Genomic DNA, 21,520 nt, shown 5'->3' with positions numbered 1-21,520 from the left:
TAACTCCCATTGGGAGGAGAGACAGTCATGAAAAAATCTTGCCAAAGTTCCTATGATGAGAAAAACTCTCCCATTAGGAAGAAGTCACTCCCTACAGTATTTCCATGGAGATTTCCTTGGACATCTCTTGTCTATGCAAGAAGGACCAAGAGGATGTTTGGCTATGTCTGCCCAGCTCATAAGGATGCCATAATATTCACTATCCCTACCTGGACGAGAAAAAAATATAGAGATTTACTAGACATAAGCACTTACTCGTAACTCACAGATAATGAATACAGTAGTCACTCAATTGGCTGTGAATTAAGAAAAAATGAAAGTTTAGAGAACTAACAAAACATTAAAAGGGTAGGCGAGATAAATGCGAATGGGTCAATCATAGAGAAGAACTGAGAGCACAACCTCTTCACTTTGCAACTAGCAGTGTTGTGGAGAGACATTGTAAGCGAGTGTCCTCTTGGTCCTTTCACATCTGGTGTGTTTACCCAGCAAAGAAGCATGATGCAATTAACCAAAATTTTTATTAGATAGTCTTAGAAAACATGATTAGTAGTTACCCACATTAATGACACTAAGTTTGTATCTGCGTAGGAATCACTATATATCAAGTGAAGGCCAGGGGTGATTAGGAAATTGTCCTCCAACAAATATCACAAATTTTAAAAATAATTTGTATTTTTCCTAACTATACACATGTAAGAGCTTTAACAGGAATATGATTTCAGTGAATTTGGAAACTTGGCTGTTAAAACTCATAACTCTGTTACAACTATTACCCAAGATGAAATGCTTCTTGTCCTATGAGGGCACTAAGTGCACCATACAACCAACTGAGCAGCTATCACAGGTTCTAGGTAAAATGTGCTAAAAACGAGGGCATATCACCTTAGGCAATAGAAAGTGAAAGTTGTTTGGTGCTTTCCGACTCCTTGACTTTATGAGCATGGGTAAGCTATGCTGGTTTCCTTGCCGACTGTCCTCGAGTTATATTTATCATGCTTCAAAGCTAGAGGGAGGTGGTGTTCTTGGAGACTCCTTACACCTACCTGTACCAAAGAACATTTTTTGGAGCTGTAGTCTGAAGGGTCAGGTACACTTCAGGGAGCATCTTGTGCCCTCACAGGCAAATTAAACACTCTTCCAAATCATTGGTTGCCTCCCAGAGTGAGGAAATGAAAACTATCTCAAACAGGAGTCATGTATGGCTAGGTTTAGAGTCTTGGTTATGGGACTTTCCTCCAACCTTTGGAACAAGAAACTGTGAAAAGCTACGAATTTTACCTACTAGTGTTAAGCTGAGGCCAAGGCCAGCAAGGAAACTGTCTTAAGAGTTAGATCCCTGTTGGCAGCATGCCTAAAGGGTTCGTATATGACATTGTTCATAGAGCTGAGGACTTTGGCGACGTCCCACATGGGAGGTCTGAGCTATCTTGGAGAGCAGGACTGTTCAAAACTCCTCATGAACATTGAGCGCTGGCATGTAGAAGAGAGGTCCAGGCCCTTCAGCCTAAAGACTGGGATCAGAGCTGAGCAAGCCTTTCACCACCAGTACTGAAAGGAGATTCTCTCTGTGAAGGTAGATGAGAAAGTCTGCTATTCCTTGTAAAGAGGCTCCAACTGGAGAGGTACCCCTGCTATGGCACTAACTGCAAAAGATGGCCCACTTAGACGATTATTATTATTATTATTATTACTATCCAAGCTACAACCCTAGTTGGAAAAGCAAGATGCTATAAGCCCAGGGGCTCCAACAAGGAAAAATAGCCCAGTGAGGAAAGGAAATAAGGAAATAAATAACTGGAGAACAAATTAACAATAAATCATTCTAAAATAAGTAACAACGTCAAAACAGACATGTCATATATAAACTATTAACAACATTAAAAACAAATATGTCATAAATAAACTATAAAAAGACTCATGTCCGCCTGGTCAACAAAAAAGCATTTGCTCCAACTTTGAACTTTTGAAGTTCTACCGATTCAACCACTCGATTAGGGAGATCATTCCACAACTTGGTAACAGCTGGAATAAAACTTCTAGAGTACTGCGTAGTATTGAGCCTTGTGATGGAGAAGGCCTGGCTATTAGAATTGACTGCCTGCCTAGTATTACGAACAGGATAGAATTGTCCAGGGAGATCTGAATGTAAAGGATGGTCAGAGTTATGAAAAATCTTATGCAACATGCATAATGAACTAATTGAACGACGGTGCCAGAGATTAATATCTAGATCAGGAATAAGAAATTTAATAGACCGTAAGTTTCTGTCCAACAAATTAAGATGAGAATCAGCAGCTGAAGACCAGACAGGAGAACAATACTCAAAACAAGGTAGAATGAAAGAATTAAAACACTTCTTCAGAATAGATTGATCACCGAAAATCTTGAAAGACTTTCTCAATAAGCCTATTTTTTGTGCAATTGAAGAAGACACAGACCCTATATGTTTCTCAAAAGTAAATTTACTGTCGAGAATCACACCTATAATTTTGAAAGAGTCATACATATTTAAAGAAACATTATCAATACTGAGATCCGGATGTTGAGGAGCCACCGTCCTTGACCTACTTACAATCATACTTTGAGTTTTGTTAGGATTCAACTTCATACCCCATAATTTGCACCATGCACTAATTCTAGCTAAATCTCTATTAAGGGATTCACCAACCCTAGATCTACATTCAGGGGATGGAATAGATGCAAAGAGAGTAGCATCATCTGCATATGCAACAAGCTTGTTTTCTAGGCCAAACCACATGTCATGTGTATATAGTATGAAAAGTAATGGGCCAAGAACACTACCCTGTGGAACACCGGATATCACATTCCTATAATCACTATGGTGCCCATCAACAACAACTCTGAGATCTATTACTTAAAAAATTAATAATAATGCTAAGAAACGACCCACCCACTCCCAACTGTTTCAGTTTGAAAACAAGGGCCTCATGATTAACACGGTCAAAGGCAGCACTAAAATCAAGGCCAATCATACGAACTTCCCGACCACAATCAAGGGATTTCTGTACAGCATTGGAGATTGTAAGAAGGGCATCACATGCTCCAAGGCCTTTACGAAAACCAAATTGCAAACTAGGGAGTAGATGATTACCTTCAGCAAACCTATTAAGACATTTTGCCAGAAGACGTTCAAACACTTTAGATAATATGGGAGTTATGGAAATTGGGCGGTAATCAGTGGGACTTGAGCTACCACAAACACATTTACATAGAGGAGTAACATTACAAATTCTCCAACTAGTGCTAAAAGCTCCTCTTCTTGCTAACTTGCGCAAAATAACAGATAACTTTGGAGATAAGAAATCTGTTGTCTTTATAAAAAACAAAGGAGGATTTGCAGAGAACCAGTCTTCTACTTCACAGTGTCTTGCGAATAGCCTCTCGCTCAGAGATGATGGATAACATCCACCTGACTGAAGTTGTGGTGTTTCTGCAAATGTAGTTTGTGCAAAAGGTTTTGCCTATTGGGAAGTTCCTTGGGAACCTTGGACAGCATCATTATATGGTATGGGCACCACTCAGATTGTGTCTATTTGGGGGTCAATAGTCATTCTGAGATTTGGAGTAGCCAGTACTCGTCGGCTCATGCGGAATGGCAGAGAAGTATAAGCGGCGAGGTTGTCCTATGGATGTTAAAAGGCAACTTCAAGTGCCATTACCTGATTCGGAACTGGTAAACAATAGATCGGAGGTTTCTTATCGAGGTTCACAGCGAACAGATCTCTTACTGGAGAAACCCACAAAGTCACACGACTTTTCAACACTCAAGGATGAAGAGACCACTGCATCAACCACTTAGTCACAGGCAGACTAGTTTGTCAGCAATCATGTTCTTTCTACCCGGTATGAATCTTGCAGACAGGTGTACTGCACTGTCTAAAGCCCATTAGTGGGCTGCTTTTCCAACTCACAAGAGATGCCGATACGTAGTATGTATCCCAATATGGTAGTGTTGTTACTCATCAATGCTACAGAGTGGTCTATCAGACTTTGTTGGAATGACTGCAGAGTCAAGAATGCTGCCTTCAGCTTCGGCAGACTGATATACAGGAACTTCGCTTTGGAACAGCATTCCAGTGATCCAGTCCTCTAGATGTGCACCTCCAGCCTTACTCTTATATGTCGAAACAAAAGCATCTCTGGAGGTACATATTCCAAGGAAGTTTCCTTTACTAGATTCTCCCTTACCTCCTGTTTTACAGAAACTAAATAGAAAGGGAAATATTTGGCTCCTGACCAATGTCTCATCAAGCACCACTGAAAAGATTGCTACTGCAAATGACTTTGTGGCACAACCTTCTCCAGAGATCACAGGTGCCCTAGTAGCTGTTGCTCCTGTCGAACCGGAAGTGGTTGCTTATATAAGGAGGGGCGCGCTAATCTCGAGTCTGCCGACACGGTCCTTGGAAGGGAACCCCTTCCCCATGGCTGTGTCTATCTGCATCTCCAGGTATTCCACCCTCTGCTTGGGTTCTAGACTGGACTTCTCTAAATTTACCATGACCCCCAGATTGTAACCGTAACAAAAGAAAAGAAGCTCGTCTTTCTGTTGAAGGAGTTGCTTCTGTGACATGATCACCCAACAGTCTCGATATCAAAGTAGACTTATTCGATAGGCATAATCCAAAGCCAAGACGAGTAAACAACACTAGGGTGCAGTCAACAGTCCAAACTAGAGGATTTTGAATTGGTAGACCTCCCACAAGGATGAAACTGAGGAACTTCCTTGAGGACAAGAGAGCAAACACTCGTTCGTCTTGATGGCCGCTTGTACGGTGAAGTGCATGAGGGCGAGGCATGTATGGGTGTGGCGCGTGTGTGTGAGGTGCTCATGGGTGAAGCGCGTCTGGGTTCTTCAGTCTCAAGAAGTTATGCAGAGGTTGACGCGCAACTTTGTGTGTGCGCTCGGATGAGCTAGGGTGCTCAGGCAAGTGTATGCCCCTCTCTCTGCACGTGCAATGGTCAGGTGATCATCGTCTGTCAGCAGTATGTTCCGAAGAGCTAGGATGCTCAAAGAACTAGGACGCTTGGTCAAAGTCACTCATACTGTATTTGCTTGCTATAGTTTGCAAAGAGGCAATCTTAAGGTGCCTGTGGGTGCACTCAGGTGAAGGTGAGCAGGCATGTCTGCTTACATGTTGGGAGGCATGCTCGCCAACACTAAGGTCTAGCAACGAAGCAAGTTTACCGTAGGAAGGGCGCTTAGGAGACAAGTCTCCTTCGGTGGTCTCGGAATGTGGTCGAGACTAAGATAGAGGTGGACTGCTTTGGGAGCATATAAACTAGCGTGGAGGGACTCCATTCTCTAGGCTCTCAAGGAATAAGAGCAGATGACACCTCTTGCAGGAGCAGCAATACTCCTGCAGAGCCTGTGCAAAAATACACCTACACTAATAGCTCCTTGGAAAGAGGACCTTGAAGTCCAAAAGAGAGCCACAACAAACTTTAAATGCCATGCATCTGTAAAGAAGCTGAAGCAGAAGATTCCCCCTAAGGTGGAGGCCTTCCATTTTGCTAGGGCAAATGGGAAGGTCTCCTTGTCCCAAGGTTTGCCCCAAAGCTAAAGAGCCACCACTCTTACTTGACCAGCCTCCATAGGAGACCAACAAGGAAGGGTAAGAGGAATAAGTCAGGACTTTCGACTTTGAGGATGATGACCTCCATAAGCAAAGAATCACTTTTAGACTACCTGAAGATATGAAGTTGCTAACAACCTGGAAAAGAAAAATTAACGAATTGAAAAGTTTGGTGCCAGTATTCCAGCTATCAAGAACGTCTATCCTCACTGATAGCTGCTATCAAAGTGACTACTTAGTGAGCAAACAGGAGGGCAGGGCTTCCCTGCTCCCAGTCGGTAATTGCCGACCAATTGTTTACACCTAATCATAAAATTTTCACTGCCATGCATTCCAGCTTCGCTGTTATCTCACCTATGTAAAGGACGAAGGTTTGTATTTGTACCGGAACATATCTAAATTAGATCTTCCAAAAGTTTCGATATATTCACAATACTTGGTTTAACATTACTATGAGTATTTAAATAACTACTTTATAAAAAAAATTCAAATTCAGTGTATAACCCACATTACATTAATATATGCCCAAACCAAGACTAATAACATTGTTCAAATTATATTTATTTAACTTTTATTTTTTTCTCTATATTTGGATTTTTTGTCATCATAAAAACACTACAATTATTGTAGCATCATATATCTACACCATTCATTTTTCTAGTTGTATATTTTCAAAGTCATTAAGAATAGTTACTGTCGTACAGTATGTCTAAATAGCATAAATTCTCTATAATTGGATTTTTTGTCATCATAAAAACACTTCAATTACTGCAGCATCATATCTAAACCATTAATTTTTTTAGTTGTATATTTCCAAAGTCATTAAGAAAAGGTAGTACAGTATGTCTAAATAGCATGAATTATATCATAAGTTTGAAGTAAAAGACTTTAACCTATGAGACATGCTTCCTATCACTACATTATCTAAAAGCAAAAAAAAACAAACCAAAAATGTCCTCAAGATACAAACCCTTCCTCTTCCACCCCGCGAATGTGAATCACCACGTCTGTGCGATCTACGGTTGTCATTGTTGTGGCCCCATTGGCCATAGTTTTGCCGTCCCCTTCCACGACCTCGCATGTCCTTTCCACCCCTGTGATCTTCATTTTCATCAGGATAATATCTAATGTCTCGACTGGCAAAACTTAAACCGCTCTTTGGCTTATTCCATTCTCCTCCACTACCATGGCTTTCAAAATTATCATTCTTGTGAAACTCCTCCTCTTGGTCATATTCCTGTTCGTGGGGAGGCCTCCCATAACCACGTCCACGAGATCCTCGACCTCTTCCTCCACCAGACTTTTCGGATTTTCCTCTCCCCCTGTTCCCTTGTCCACCAGGACTATTAAAATCCGGCACCTCGTTGTCTTCTTTATCCATTTTTTCACCTTCCTCTTCCTGTCCTTCCCCTGATCCCCATTTAGAGCCTGGTTTCCCTTTTCGTTTACCTCTACCATCTCTCTTTCTTTCTTTTTCACTTCCATCTCTATCAGGATCCGATAAAAACCGATAGGATGGGTCTGGTGGAGGGCCATCATTCTGCAAAAGATAATTACATTAATACATGAACATTGCTGATCTTTTTTGACAAACAATTTACAAATTTAAAAAAGGAAATTAACTCATGAATCAAGAGGAAGTCTCAAGACAATCCTATTGTTTTATATAAAAAAAGTGCCAGGATATTATTATTACTAGCTAAGTTACAACACTAGTTAGAAAAGAAGGAAGCTATAAGCCCAAGTGCTCCAAAAAATCATAATCATATGTAATTTGGATTTATATACGAGGAAACATAACCCCAATTATTATAATAACTATCTAGTCATTGAACCTTATTGTGAAAATAAAGAAGTTCCCCATCATAGAAACACAGTACAGAGTATGGTATTACAGTAAATGTATAAATGGATGGATGAAGTATGAAACTCAAAAGAGCCCACTTACAGGAATCCCAATGGACCTTTAGTACTATAAATCTGGATTAAGTAAATCATGCTAGATCTATAATCTAAAACTTTTTTATGCTTCTGTATTGACTGGCATATCATATGACCATTTAAATTTTCAAACCCAAAAGACTATCCATATATCCAATCATTGTGCGAATACCATTTTCTGTACACTTGACTACTCTGATTATTAAACTTATAGCACACAGAAAAAGTGAAATAATTTGCTGTCACTGAATCCTTATTTAAAATCACTAACAAAGTGAAAAGATTTTTTACAGTCATTTGTTAATCTTACCTATGCAGGTTTCGTACTCCCATCCACAACCCCAAAAATTTGCACTGCTATTTGACCAAAACAAAAAAGGGATTTTGACGAAGGAAAAATCTATTTCTGGGCGAGAGACCTGTGCCGCCCAGTGAAATACTCCTAGAGCACTATTTCTAAGGAATATAACTGCTATATATACCAGAGAAAAAAAAAGCATAGGAATGCCAGGTTGAACCCAGCTCGCTCACCTATATAAGGTGTCGGTATAAAATACTGGGGCGTGATAATTCACAACCAGACGTCTCGCACCATTTAGATATCTCCTCTTCAAAATCCCCGCCACAGCGAGGTGCCGTTCAACACTACTACCACTAACCCAACCCACGCCAGTGACGTCACTCCTCATAGCACCCAAGGTTTGGGGCCCATGTTGGGAGGGAAGTCAAGGGAGGGTTCACTGGGCGGCACAGGTCTCTCGCCCAGAAATAGATTTTTCCTTCGTCAAAATCCCTTTTCTGGGCTCCGACCTGTGCCGCGCAGTGAAATAGTACCAGAGAAATGGTCCCAAATCTTGGAACAATACCTGAGGAAGTAAAATAAAATCCAAAATAACAGGTAAGAGGATAGCAAGACATAGTTGATTAAGGTTCACTATGTTCAGGAGGAATCACATTCCCTGCTGCCACTGTAGCAAATATAAGGCTTCCAGAGGTTTTAAGCAGTGGCGTTTAAATACTGTTGGAGACTTCCGGCCTATATATTTAGTAAGTCCAGTGAAGTTCATAGTAATTAACTGAGGTAGCTACAGCTCATATATCATGGACGTGAGGGAGTGATGTGGGAATGATTCTAGGTAGCCCGTTAATGAAATGCAGAATCTTCTGTCTGAGTCCTTTCAGGATGATGGTTCTTCACCTTCTCTAATGGGTAAGGGCCCCGAGGACTGAACGGGAGATATGTTTAAGTAGGCTTCCAGAGTGTTTACTGGACATAAAGATGGGTCCTGCGGAAGTGGGACAATCTTCCAGGGGAACCGTCTGTCCTGGGGGTCCTCATTTTCGCTAAAAATCTTTTGTCAGGGGAAAGGAGTACTTCCCCTGACGAGAGAAATTCAATATGACCTGGATCTCTAGACAAGGCTGAAAGTTCTGATATTCTGGCGCCAGAAGTCAGGTTCATTAAGAACAAGGATTTCCTAACCAATGGAATATAATGGCAAGTCTCGTTAAGAGTGTCTGAAGCCAACTTAAGTACGTCATTCAGAAACCAGGAAACTGAGCTAGGGTGAGTTGATGGTTTCAATCTGGCGCAGGTTCTCGGGATGGATGAGAAGTATGAATCTGTAAGGGCAATATTAAAGCCAATTGTAAAACCTTCAAGGCTGACTTAATTTGTGGTAATAGTACAAGTCGCTAAGTCTGATTCAAATAAAATTCTGAAGAAGGTTACTGTCAGATTCATAGTCATCGTCTCAACCTTTGAGTCCCTTAAAAACTGGCAAGTTTCATAACAGCCGAATCATACTGTCGAAGGGTGGATCCCCTCTTATCTGATTCTAAAAATAACGTATTTGAGGATCAATATCTGCACCTCTTGAGCTGCAAATTTCATAAAGTCCAGAAAGGTAGGGCATTCTAAATTTGAGGAAGCTAACACACAGCGAGTTGTACTGCTTGTGTTAGTATTGGATTGGGGATCTGTCGAGGTGGAGACCCAGTTCCACCAGAAGGGGAAACCCGTTGTGCTTGGGCCAGATGGGGACTACTAGAGCAACTTGGCCTTTGAAAGTCCCGAACTTGTCTAACACTTTCATCGACAGATTTATTGGTGGGAATAGGTAAATTCTCTCCCAAGTGTTCCAGACTAATGATAGTGCGTCTGTGGCGTAAGCCCGAGGATCCGGGCTGGGAGCTACGTAGCACTCCAGTTGTAGTTGGACTTTGTTGCAAACAGATCTATCTGGAGATCCGGAACCTGAGAAAGAATCCAACTGAAGGACATTGGGTCTAGTGACCACTCCGACTCCAGCGGAGTTGTCCTCGAAAGTGCGTCCGCCACTATCTATCTAGAAGAAACCTGATATGTTGGTTTTTGGCTGGAGCCGGTTGCTTAAGGTCAAAAATACCGCCATGGCCTCTAAAACATTGATATGAAGTTGGCGGAATATTGTCGACCATAGTCCCAGGATTTTCGTGTACTGAGAGTATCCCCCCCCCCCCCCCCCCCCCCGCCTGTTAGGGAGGCGTCTGTGTAAATGACGAGCTTGGGGGTGGATATTGTAAGGAAACGGATTTGCCAGATTTTGACCTTTGTCCATGGTTGAAGTCTTTTCTTCAGAATTGGTTGGAGTCGAGCCCTTTGTCTCGATAGTACTCGTTTTCCTGGAGCACCATACTCGGCTTATATCTTTCAGTCTGGCCTTCAGTAGTATATCTGTTACTGAGGCAAACTGGAGGGCACCCAGGATTCTCTCTTGATTTCTTCTGGAAGACAATTTGTCTTTGAGAAAACGTATTGTGTTTTGCTATATCGTTCCTCTTGGCTGTTGGGAGACAGAGTGTGGGAGCATAGAACCCATTGAATCCTAACCATGAAACTTGTCCTCGGGACCAAACGAGATTTCTCGAAGTTGATTTGGAACCAAAACTGTTGTAAGAGATTATCACTCTGTAGTTGCTGTGAGGCAGTTTGCCTAGTTGAAGCCTAGAAACGGACGAAAATGCCTTGCTTTCGGAACATAATAGCAAACGTCTGCAAGATCCATAGGGGAGGTGACGGCCCCACAGAGAAGCAAGGTCCGCACCTGAGAGATGGTCAGCATGTGAAACTTGTCGCATTAAATGTAAGAATTCAGAAGCGACAGGTCTAGGATTACTCTTCGCTATTCTGAGTCTTTCTTTGGCCCGCTGAACAAGTGATCCTGAAATTACAAACGATTTACTTTCTTTATTGCTTCCTTTTGCAATAAATCGTTTTCATATAAGACTAGCTCTTCCGTTGGATGTTGATGAAAACTGGTTGGTGGAGGGGGCCATTCTATCCAACTCCACCCCAGACCTTTGGAAATTATACTGGAAGCCCAAATGTTGAACGTTCAACGGTTCCGGAAGATGTAAAGTCCTACCCCTACCTGAGAACTCCCAATGATTTGCTGCGGATTTACCTCCTCGGCCTCGAGAGTAGCTGTTGCGAAAAGTTCCTCTCGAGCTAGCGCCTCTGGGGCGCTGGTAACCCTGGAAAGCACCCTGAGTTTCAAAGGTGGGCCTAAGGGCTGGGGAAGTAGCATAGGAGGTAGTTGCTACTTGGGACTGAGGAACCAGCACGTATTGCTGTTGGGGTTGACCCTTCGAAGTGAAAGGTTGACTCCCTTGTGCCATCGGGATGGTTTGAACCACCTGTTGGGACTGCCGGTTTGGAAGGAATGGAAAGATCTCAGACTCTTTCTACCTCGAGATTGGTTGCTGGCCGGTTCGAACTTGTGCTTGGGGACTAAGCCCATCGAACCTTGAGTCTCTGATTGACCCTAGCAGCTCCAGACTGGGGCTTTAATGAGCTTGTTAGGCTCATGTCTGATAGTGGCCTCAGACAAGACATGCCTACAGCAACGACGTCTGGCCGCAAAGAAGTCGTAGGAATCAGACAGTAAGGTTTGAAGTAATGACTTCGTCAAGACCTTAAAAGGTGGTTCTTCTTCATACATTAAAGAGGTCTTTTCTGCCATTGTAGCCGAGTTGATATGTCTACTCAGGCGCATACAGGCTTCGAGCTCGAGGCATATCAGAGATTCCGGAAGCCTGGGTAGCCACTCACTGAACTGAATGGGAGCACAGTCAGCGCTTAATTTACCCGATGTGAAGGTCGCCGGGGCGTTAGTCCAGCAATCGTGATCCCCCAGGGACAGGAGGGAGGTCGGATGCGTTTCCTTCAGCTGCGGTAACGGCTTGTCCTCGTTTATTGCCTGCTGAGCAAGGTCCGATATCTTAGTGACACACGGAGTAGGGGTTTACTCCTCCACTAGAAACATCGTGTACGGGCTCTTGTGAGGTGTTAACGTAGTGTTAACACACTCCCACTCGTTTAAGGGCCGGACCCAGGTGGACTGAGCCTGCCCCTTTGGGTACATTTTGGTTTCTTTGGGGACCTTGTCAAACCTTACGAGTGTCTCCTCGGTAAGGCATGCGAAACCAGAGAGAGGGAACTGTAGACCCGGCGGGAGAATTCAAAATCTTCTACAGTCCGGGTGCCAAACCCTTCGATGGTTAACATACCATCTTTGAAGGGAGAGCGCAAGGCCCCCTTCCACGGATTGCTTTCGACGAATTCCGGGAGCTTAGAGGCATCCGGGATGATATATTGTGCTGTTGAGGTAGCCCATAACAAATGAGACCCTGTAAGAGGCTATCTGGTTTAGCACTCTCTCTTCCCCCTAATGGGCAATAATTCCATTCAATTGTCAAGTTCACAGAGGCACCAGGAATCTTCCATCCTATAATTCGTGGTGACTCGGTATGTGACACGAGGTTTGAGCCAGTGAGCTACAGAGGTCCGTAATTTATATATATATGTATATATATGGATAAATATCAGCACAACATCGTGTTCAAATAGAAATAAATTTCTACCTCATCCCTGGGATCGGTCGCTGGCCTCTTCTAATGAAAGGTCAGGTTGAAACTAACCATGCCACGAGAGGCCATGCATCAATCTGGAAAGGGTTGCCGGATCGAAGGGAGCCTCCGGGGTCGTAGGTTTCAGGCCGGGCTTCGCTCTCGACCCAAGAGAAGTCTTAACTGGTTTGGTGATTTGGAAGACCTGTGAGTCTTTGGTAGGGCTGGCAGGTAGCTTTAACTTTAGGGACAACGGGACGTGGCCCGACATCAGCCACGTGCTTCCTTGAAAACCCTAAAAGGAAGAGACACAGGGTCTCTTTGCCCTGACACTCCAGGCAAACCCGCCAACCCAGATCTAAAGAGTCGCCAAGGTAGAAGAGACTGCGAGCTCCGAAAGAGGGTATATCGTTACTAATGAACAAGGTAACTCCGTTGGGAATGTAAAATAAATAGATCGAGAATAAATGTTTAAATCGATCAATCACAAAGGAAATAAAATGAAAATCCCAAAATAATATATCCGAAGTTATAATTATAGATAGTAACGACAGGGGCACCTACAGTGTCCCATAGTAGGGTAGTAACCCAAAAAGATCCGGGTGTTCCGAATTCTTAAAATAGACCGGTATGAAACCGGGACAAAAGGCTATGAACAAAATTTCGGACCGGTATAATAACCGGGGAGAAAACTTTCATAAATTAACTGACATTGTCAAAATAATTCCATAAAAGGTGAAGATTATCAATGAAATAATATTGTCATAGCGCGAAATATACTATCCCGTCGGTACTGGGGAAGTATAGAATAACATAAAGATACATAAGTATCCCATAGCAGGTCAGTAACCTAAAGAGATCCGGATGCTCCGAATTCTTGAATTAGACCAATATGAAATCGGGACAAAAGACTATGAACAAAATTCAGATCGGTACAGTAACCGGGGAAAAACTTATCATAAATTAACTGACTTTGTTAAAACAATTCCATAATAAGTTAAGGTTATCAATGAAAAAATATTGTCATAGCGAGAAATATACTATCCCGTTACTACTTGGGAAGTATAGAATAAAATAAAGATACGTGAGTGTCCCATAATAGGTTAGTAACCTAAAAGGATCCGGGTGTTCCGGGTTCTTAAAGTAGACCGATATGAAACCGGGACAAAAGGCTATGAACAACTCTAGGACCGGTTTAGTAACCGGGGAAAAACTTATAAATAAACTGACATTGTTAAAACAATCCCGTAATAAGTTAAGGTTATCAATGAAATAATATTGTCATAGCTTGAAATACACTATCCCGTCGCTACTTGGGAAGTATAGAATAAAATACAGATACGTGAGTATCCCATAATAGGTTAATAACCTAAAAAGATCCGGGTGTTCCGGATTCTTAAAATAGACCGATATGAAATCGGGACAAAAGGCTATGAACAAAATTTCGAACCGGTATAGGAACCGGGGAAAAATTTTTTAAAATTAACAGACATTGTTGAAACAATTCCGTAATAAGTTAAGATTATCAATGAAATAATATTGTCATAGCGAGGAATATACCATCCCGTCATTACCAGGGAGGTATAAAATAAAAAGGGATGAAAAAGGATGCAAAAAACAGTGATGAATAAATATAATCAAAACTAGTTCCGGGGCCGGGGAACAGGGTTGGTAAAGTAAACTTAAAGTAACTTAAAGTAAACTTAAAGTAACCGAAGATACATCCTTAAAATACATAAATAGAAAACTCCAGTTATGATCTAAAACTAATGTCTGTAATTGAATAGGGCTCCCGGAGGGAGGATATTAATCAAAACTGTGTCAGTGTCAACAGATCTTGTGTTTAAGAGCCCGAAGGCTCCGATGTCTGATGACGATGGGTACCACGGGAGAGCGCGGGGGGAGCCAATGGAACCCCCACTACCCAACCGGAGGTACCGGGACGAAGGTAATGATTCATGTAGAATATAATATAATGATATGGGATATTAATAAGTCCTATGCGGACGATAATAGCAGGAGGTACCGTAGGTGGGGACACTCCTAATATAAGTGCTCATTCTTACAACCATAGCTAAAAGCAAAATTTACACCAAGGTGCAGTCATACCGACTAATCACGTGTGATAGTCCCCGGTGGTCCCGGCCCTCCCCCTCCCCCGACCGATGGCCAATCGGGGCGACGGGAGGGGGGGAGACGAAACCGCCCGGTATGAATGAATGAGACTAAGTCACACCCCGTGGGTACACTCAGTCCTCAATATGTCGGAACGTTGAGGGAAGACTGAGGAACAAGCATACTTGACCCGTATGTCATAACCAACAACCATCGAGTGAGAGGATGGGTGTACACTGGAGGAGGGGGGGATGGAATAGCCTCCCCAACCTGTGGGGGGGGGGGGTATGGTACCGGGGAGTCACCAGTGCGTAGTGGTAGACAGGGCTACCAACTGGAGATCCCCTCAACATGACATGAAAATCCCAAAAATATGATCATAACGGAGTAAAGCAATAAATATAATATCAATGCACAAATACATAAAAATAATTAATGAATTAAAAGCGAAATCACGTAAGTAAGGTTAGGCATGCAGAAATAATATGGCGAGAGAGGGACTCGGGCGAGTGGTAAGGGAGGAGCATGACGCCATCAGCAGATGGAAAGCAGGGGTACCAACCTAGTTATTGAAGCGGTAGATCGAACAGTAAAAACAACAAAATACGCGAGAGTCCCACTCGAACCAAATGTAAAACTAGGTGGAGCGTAATAAAACTAAAAGGTTTAATAATAATAAGTGAGATGGTCGTCTTCCTAGAACTAGCGAAACAATCTCAAAGGTGACGCAATCCACCAACATGCACGAATGCAAGCATACCAACATAACCTACTCCTTGATGAAACGCTAACACTGATATCATAGGATAACTTAAAAATAATGCTAGATGAAAGCATAAAGATGGTGTACTATATAAATGTAAGGAAAAAACTCCTAAAAGTTCGAACAAATATTAATGACGGACGAACTAACGAGAAAAAGAGCAGAGCCGAACCATGAACGGTAAGAACGGGGACGCCGTTCATATAAACACTTCTCAATTAATAAAAACAGAGGTTACACTGCCCAATCTCGCTAAAACTCATGGATAAAGTACTTAACTTCGATGGGGTATCATGGGAATCGGCCATCGATTATAAAATAATGATAAATCCAAGGGTAAACACAAGAAAAAAACATGTTGGACTTAATAACAACAAGTGCTATAAAGGAGTGTCGTCACTGGCGTGGGTTGGGTTAGTGGTAGTAGTGTTGAACGGCACCTCGCTGTGGCGGGGATTTTGAAGAGGAGATATCTAAATGGTGCGAGACCTCTGGTTGTGAATTATCACGCCCCAGTATTTTATACCGACACCTTATATAGGTGAGCGAGCTGGGTTCAACCTGGCATTCCTATGCTTTTTTTTTCTCTGGTGTATATATAGCAGTTATATTCCTTAGAAATAGTGCTCTAGGAGTATTTCACTGCGCGGCACAGGTCGGAGCCCAGAAATAGGATATTGCAAGAAACTGCTTTAATGAAAAAAACATTTAAAAAACAGTTATAAGTATCACTAGACAAACTACAACCCTAGCAAGAGAAACAGAATGCTAAAAGTCCAAAAGCTCCACCAGGGAAAGCAGTCTAATGCACAAATTAAACAAAAAATAAAGACTAAACTACAAATGAGAAATAATAAAATATTTGAAAATATATTAAGATCAGTAAAATCAAATAAACAAGTTATAAATAAACTCTGAAATGAGACTTATGTTAACCTGTTTAACAAGAAAGCATTTGCAGCAAACTTCTAGAGTTTCACCAATTCATCCGCGGATGAAAAAGATCATTCTACAACCTGGTCACTACTTAAATAAAGCTTGTACTGTAGAATACTGTACTGTATAGTACCGAGCCTTATGATGAAGAAGGTAAGACTTCTAGAATTAACTACACTGTACCTGGTACTGTACATTACTAAATGATACAGTCTGGATAGCTGAATACAATGGATAGTCAGAATTGTGAAAAATCTTGAGCAACATACATAAAGAACTAACCGAACGACGGAGCCAGATCATGCACAAGGAATTTAATCCCCCACACATCTTTTTCCAACAAATTAAGAAAACTATACTGTATTCAAAACATGGTACTGTACTGAAAATAAATTTTCAGGATATATTAAGAAAAAGATCAGGTACATTTCTCAAAATTAATTTTGCAACCATGAATCATGAAAATTTTTAACGAGTTTCATTATTATTATTATTATTATTATTATTATTATTATTATCTATTATTATTATTATTACTCGCTAAGCTTCAACACTAGTTATAAGCCCAAGGACTCCAACAGGGTATTTAGCTAAAGCAGCATTGTCAATGCAAAAATCTGGATGTTGATGAGCCACTGTTCTTGGATTCCTTACAATCATAGTTATGAGTTACAGTAATTCAATGTTCTTGATTTGGCAGTTACATTTATTAGTTTAAGCATTAAATGCAAACAGTCGATTCACATATCTGAGATAATACAGTAAAACCTCCTTATATAGGGTTATTAACTTTCAAGCCCTCACTTGGTTATGGAATTCCACAGAAAATAAGCGATATAACTTCTAAAAGATTATTTTATTTTTACTCTTAAATATATTCCGAGAAATTTAATTGTATTCTAAATGTAAAACATACTATAGTAGTGAATGAAGAGTACTGCTAAAAATAATATAGTAAAACATTAAAATCCTACCAGTATGCTAAAGTCAACAGAAATAAATATTTTTCTGTGAGATCTTTAGTGAACACTTTTTCAAAGGTTTAAAATTTTTAATAATAAAAAATCTAAACACCTGCTATAATGTCTAATATGGACAAATCTAATCCTATATGCTCAAGCACAGAAATCGGTAGTAGGTTGGCCAGGGCACCAGCCACCCGTTAAGATACTACCGCTAGAGTGTTATGGGGTCCTTTGATTGGCCAGACAGTACTACATTGGATTCTTCTTTCTGGTTATGGTTCATTTTCACTTTGCCTACACATACACAGAATAGTCGGACCTATTCTTTACAGACTCTCCTGTGCTCATACAACTGACAACACTGAGATTACCAAACAATTCTTCGTCACTCAAGGGGTTAACTACTGCACTGTAATTGTGCAGTGGCCACTTTCCTCCTGGTAAGGGTAGAAGGGACTCTTTAGCAGCTCTTCTAGGAGAAAAACACTCCAAAATCAAACCATTGTCCTCTAGTCTTGGGTAGTCATAGCCTATGTACCATGGTCTTCCCCTGTCTTGGGTTAGAGTTCTCTTGCTTGAGTGTACACTCAGGCACACTATTCTATCTTATTTCTCTTCCTCTTGTTTTGTTTGAAGTTTCTATAGTTTAAGAAATTTATTTTAATGTTGTTACTGTTCTTAAGATATTCCATTTTTCCTTGTTTCCTTTCCTCACTGAGCAATTTTCACTGTTGGAGCCCCTGGGCTATTAACATCCTGCTTTTCCAACTAGGGTTGTACCTCAGCAAGTAATAATAAAAAAAAAAAAATAATAAATAAAAAAGATAAAATAATAAAAATAAATCACTATATAAAAATATATAAAATATAAAAATATAAAAAAATGTTATTTTTATTAATAAAATAAATTTTTGAATATACTTACCCGGTGATTATATAGGCTGCAACTCTGTTGCTCGACAGAAAACTCTATGTTCAAAATACGCCAGCGATCGCTATGCAGGTAGGGGGTGTACATCAACAGCGCCATCTGTCTAGCAGGTACTCAGTACTCAATGTAAACACAGAACCAATTTTCTCCTCGGTCCACTGGGTCTCTATTGGGGAGGAAGGGAGGGTCCTTTAATATATAATCACCGGGTAAGTATATTCAAAAATTTATTTTATTAATAAAAATAACATTTTTCAATATTAAACTTAGCCGGTGATTATATAGGCTGATTCACACCCAGGGGGGTGGGTAGAGACCAGCATTACTTGTTTACATTATTATGAGCTAAGTATTTTGTATTTCATTTTAGCAGTTATTCAAAATAACAAACATAAAATAAATAAGTACCTGGTAAGGAAGTCGACTTGAACAATTACTCTGCCTTTTTAAATACGTCTTCCTTACGGAGCCTCGCGATCCTCTTAGGATGCTGAGCGACCCCTAGGATCTGAAGTATCAAGGGTTGCAACCCATACAACAGGACCTCATCAAAACCTCTAATCCAGGCGCTTCTCAAGAAATGACTTTGACCACCCGCCAAATCAATTAGGATGCGAAAGGCTTCTTAGCCTTCCGGACAACCCAAAAACAATAATAAAACATTTCAAGAGAAAGATTAAAAAGGTTATGGAATTAGGGAATTGTAGTGGTTGAGCCCTCACCCACTACTGCACTCGTTGCTACGAATGGTCCCAGAGTGTAGCAGTTCTCGTAAAGAGACTGGACATTCTTAAGATAAAAAGACGCGAACACTGACTTGCTTTTCCAATAAGTTGCGTCGATTAAACTTTGCAGAGATCTATTTTGTTTAAAGGCCACGGAAGTTGCGACAGCTCTAACTTCGTGTGTCCTTACCTTCAGCAAAGCTTGGTCTTCCTCATTCAGATGGGAATGAGCTTCTCGTATTAACAGTCTGATAAAATAGGATAAAGCATTCTTTGACATAGGCAAAGATGGTTTCTTAACTGAACACCATAAAGCTTCAGACGGGCCTCGTAAAGGTTTTTAAATAGAACTTAAGAGCTCTTACAGGACATAAGACTCTTTCTAGTTCATTACCAACCATACGATAAGTTTGGAATATCGAACGATATTGGCCAAGGCCGAGAAGGCAGCTCGTGTTTGGCTAGAAAACCAAGTTGTAGAACATGTAGCCGTTTCGGATGAGAATCCGATGTTCTTGCTGAAGGCATGAATCTCACTGACTCTTTTAGCTGTGGCTAAGCATACCAGGAAAAGTGTCTTTAAGGCGAGATCTTTCAGGGAGGCTGATTGTAGCGGTTCGAACCTGTCTGACATAAGGAATCTTAGTACCACGTCTAAATTCCAACCAGGTGTAACCAAACGACGCTCCTTCGTGGTCTCAAAAGACTTAAGGAGGTCCTGTAGATCTTTATTGTTGGAAAGATCTAAGCCTCTGTGACGGAAGACTGATGCCAACATGCTTCTGTAACCCTTGATAGTGGGAGCTGAAAGAGATCGTTCTTTCCTCAGATATAAGAGGAAGTCAGCTATTTGAGTTACAGAGGTACTGGTCGAGGATACGGATACTGACTTGCACCAGTTTCGGAAGATTTCCCACTTCGATTGGTAGACTCTAAGGGTGGATGTTCTCCTTGCTCTAGCAATCGCTCTGGTTGCCTCCTTCGAAAAGCCTCTAGCTCTCGAGTCTTTCGATAGTCTGAAGGCAGTCAGACGAAGAGCGTGGAGGCCTTGGTGTACCTTCTTTACGCGTGGCTGACGTAGAAGGTCCACCCTTAGGGGAAGTGTTCTGGGAACGTCTACTAGCCATCGAAGTACCTCGGTGAACCATTCTCTCGCGGGCCAGAGGGAAGCAACTAACGTCAACCTTGTCCCTTCGTGAGAGGCGAACTTCTGCAGTACCTTGTTGACAATCTTGAACGGAGGGAATGCATATAGATCTAGATGTGACCAATCTAGTAGAAAGGCATCTATATGAACTGCTGCTGGGTCCGGGATTGGTGAGCAAAATATTGGGAGCCTCTTGGTCATCGAGGTTGCGAAGAGATCTATGGTTGGCTGGCCCCAGGTGGCCCAAAGTCTCTAGCATACATCCTTGTGGAGGGTCCATTCTGTTGGAATTATTTGTCCCTTCCGACTGAGACAATCTGCCATGACATTCAAGTTGCCTTGGATGAACCTCGTTACTAGTGATATGTCTAGACCTTTTGACCAGGTGAGGAGGTCCCTTGCAATCTCGTACAATGTCAGAGAGTAGGTCCCTCCTTGCTTGGAGATGTACTCCAAAGCCATGGTGTTGTCCGAGTTCACCTCCACCACTTTGCCTTGAAGGAGAGACCTGAAGCTTTTCCAGGTCAGACTTACTGCCAGTAGCTCCTTGCAGTTGAAATGCATTGTCCTTTGACTCGAGTTCCATAATCCCGAGCATTCCCGACCGTCTAATGTCGCACCCCAGCCTACGTCCGATGCGTCCGAGAAGAGAACGTGGTTGGGAGTCTGAACAGTCAGGGGAAGACCCTCTCTAAGGTTGATATAGTCCTTTCACCAAGTCAGACAAGACTTTTATCTTTCCGGAAACCGGGATCGAGACCGCTTCTAGCGTCTTGTCCTTTTTCCAGTGAAAAGCTAGATGGTATAGAAGAGGACGGAGGTGTAGTCTTCCTAGTGACACAAATTGATCCACGGATGACAGTGTCCCTACCAGACTCATCCACAGCCTGACTGGGCAGCGTTCCTTCTTCAGCATCTTCTGGATGGATAGCAGGGCTGGGGGCTGATCGTCTTGTTCAGCAACGTCCTCATCAGAGGGTTCCTCATCCGAAACTGATGAGGAAACGGCAACGGAGTGGGCAACGTCTGACTCGCTGAATCCGGTCGCACTGGTGGATGCGTGACGGAGCCGGACGCAATATCATGGAACTGCTGCACAGTCTGTGAACTGTCAACAACCATGGGTGCGCGAGGAAGTACAGCGTCAACCCGAAACTGTCTAGACTGTCTGGGTTGTGCAGTCAACACCCTACCGGATTGCTGAGGTTGACGCACTGCGTCACAACAAGTCACCTCTGCTGGTTGTTGAACGTCCTGAATGTCAACAACCACCTCCGAGCGTCGCTTAACGTCAACGTGCGACTGGCAACCCACACTGGGTCGCATCGGTGGAGGAACCACCTCAACTGGCAGACGCGAGTAGGTTACCTCAGCGTCAACAGGGCGCACAACCGACCGGTTGGAAGGTTGTTGGCCAGAAGGAGGAACCACCTCAACTGGCAGACGCGAGTAGGTTACCTCAGCGTCAACAGGGCGCACAACCAACCGGTTGGAAGGTTGTTGGCCA

General features: G+C 42.1%; 1 protein-coding gene across 6 annotated transcripts in view; it reads right to left on the bottom strand.

Moving 5' to 3' along the window:
• LOC137633242 (coiled-coil domain-containing protein 9-like) overlaps positions 1–21,520 on the bottom strand; it is a 132,389-nt gene that overhangs the window by 59,774 nt on the left and 51,095 nt on the right. For all 6 annotated transcript variants that reach the window (XM_068365443.1, XM_068365438.1, XM_068365441.1 and 3 more), the window contains one exon: positions 6,571–7,140. In XM_068365443.1, the coding sequence (XP_068221544.1) occupies positions 6,571–7,140 (570 nt within the window). The remainder of the gene's footprint in view (positions 1–6,570; positions 7,141–21,520) is intronic.

The sequence above is a fragment of the Palaemon carinicauda genome, chromosome 42 (assembly GCF_036898095.1).
Source record: "Palaemon carinicauda isolate YSFRI2023 chromosome 42, ASM3689809v2, whole genome shotgun sequence".
In the NCBI taxonomy this organism is placed as follows: domain Eukaryota; kingdom Metazoa; phylum Arthropoda; class Malacostraca; order Decapoda; family Palaemonidae; genus Palaemon; species Palaemon carinicauda.
The sequence above is the reverse complement of the archived record's forward strand: the minus strand, read 5'-3'. Positions and strand labels throughout refer to the sequence as shown.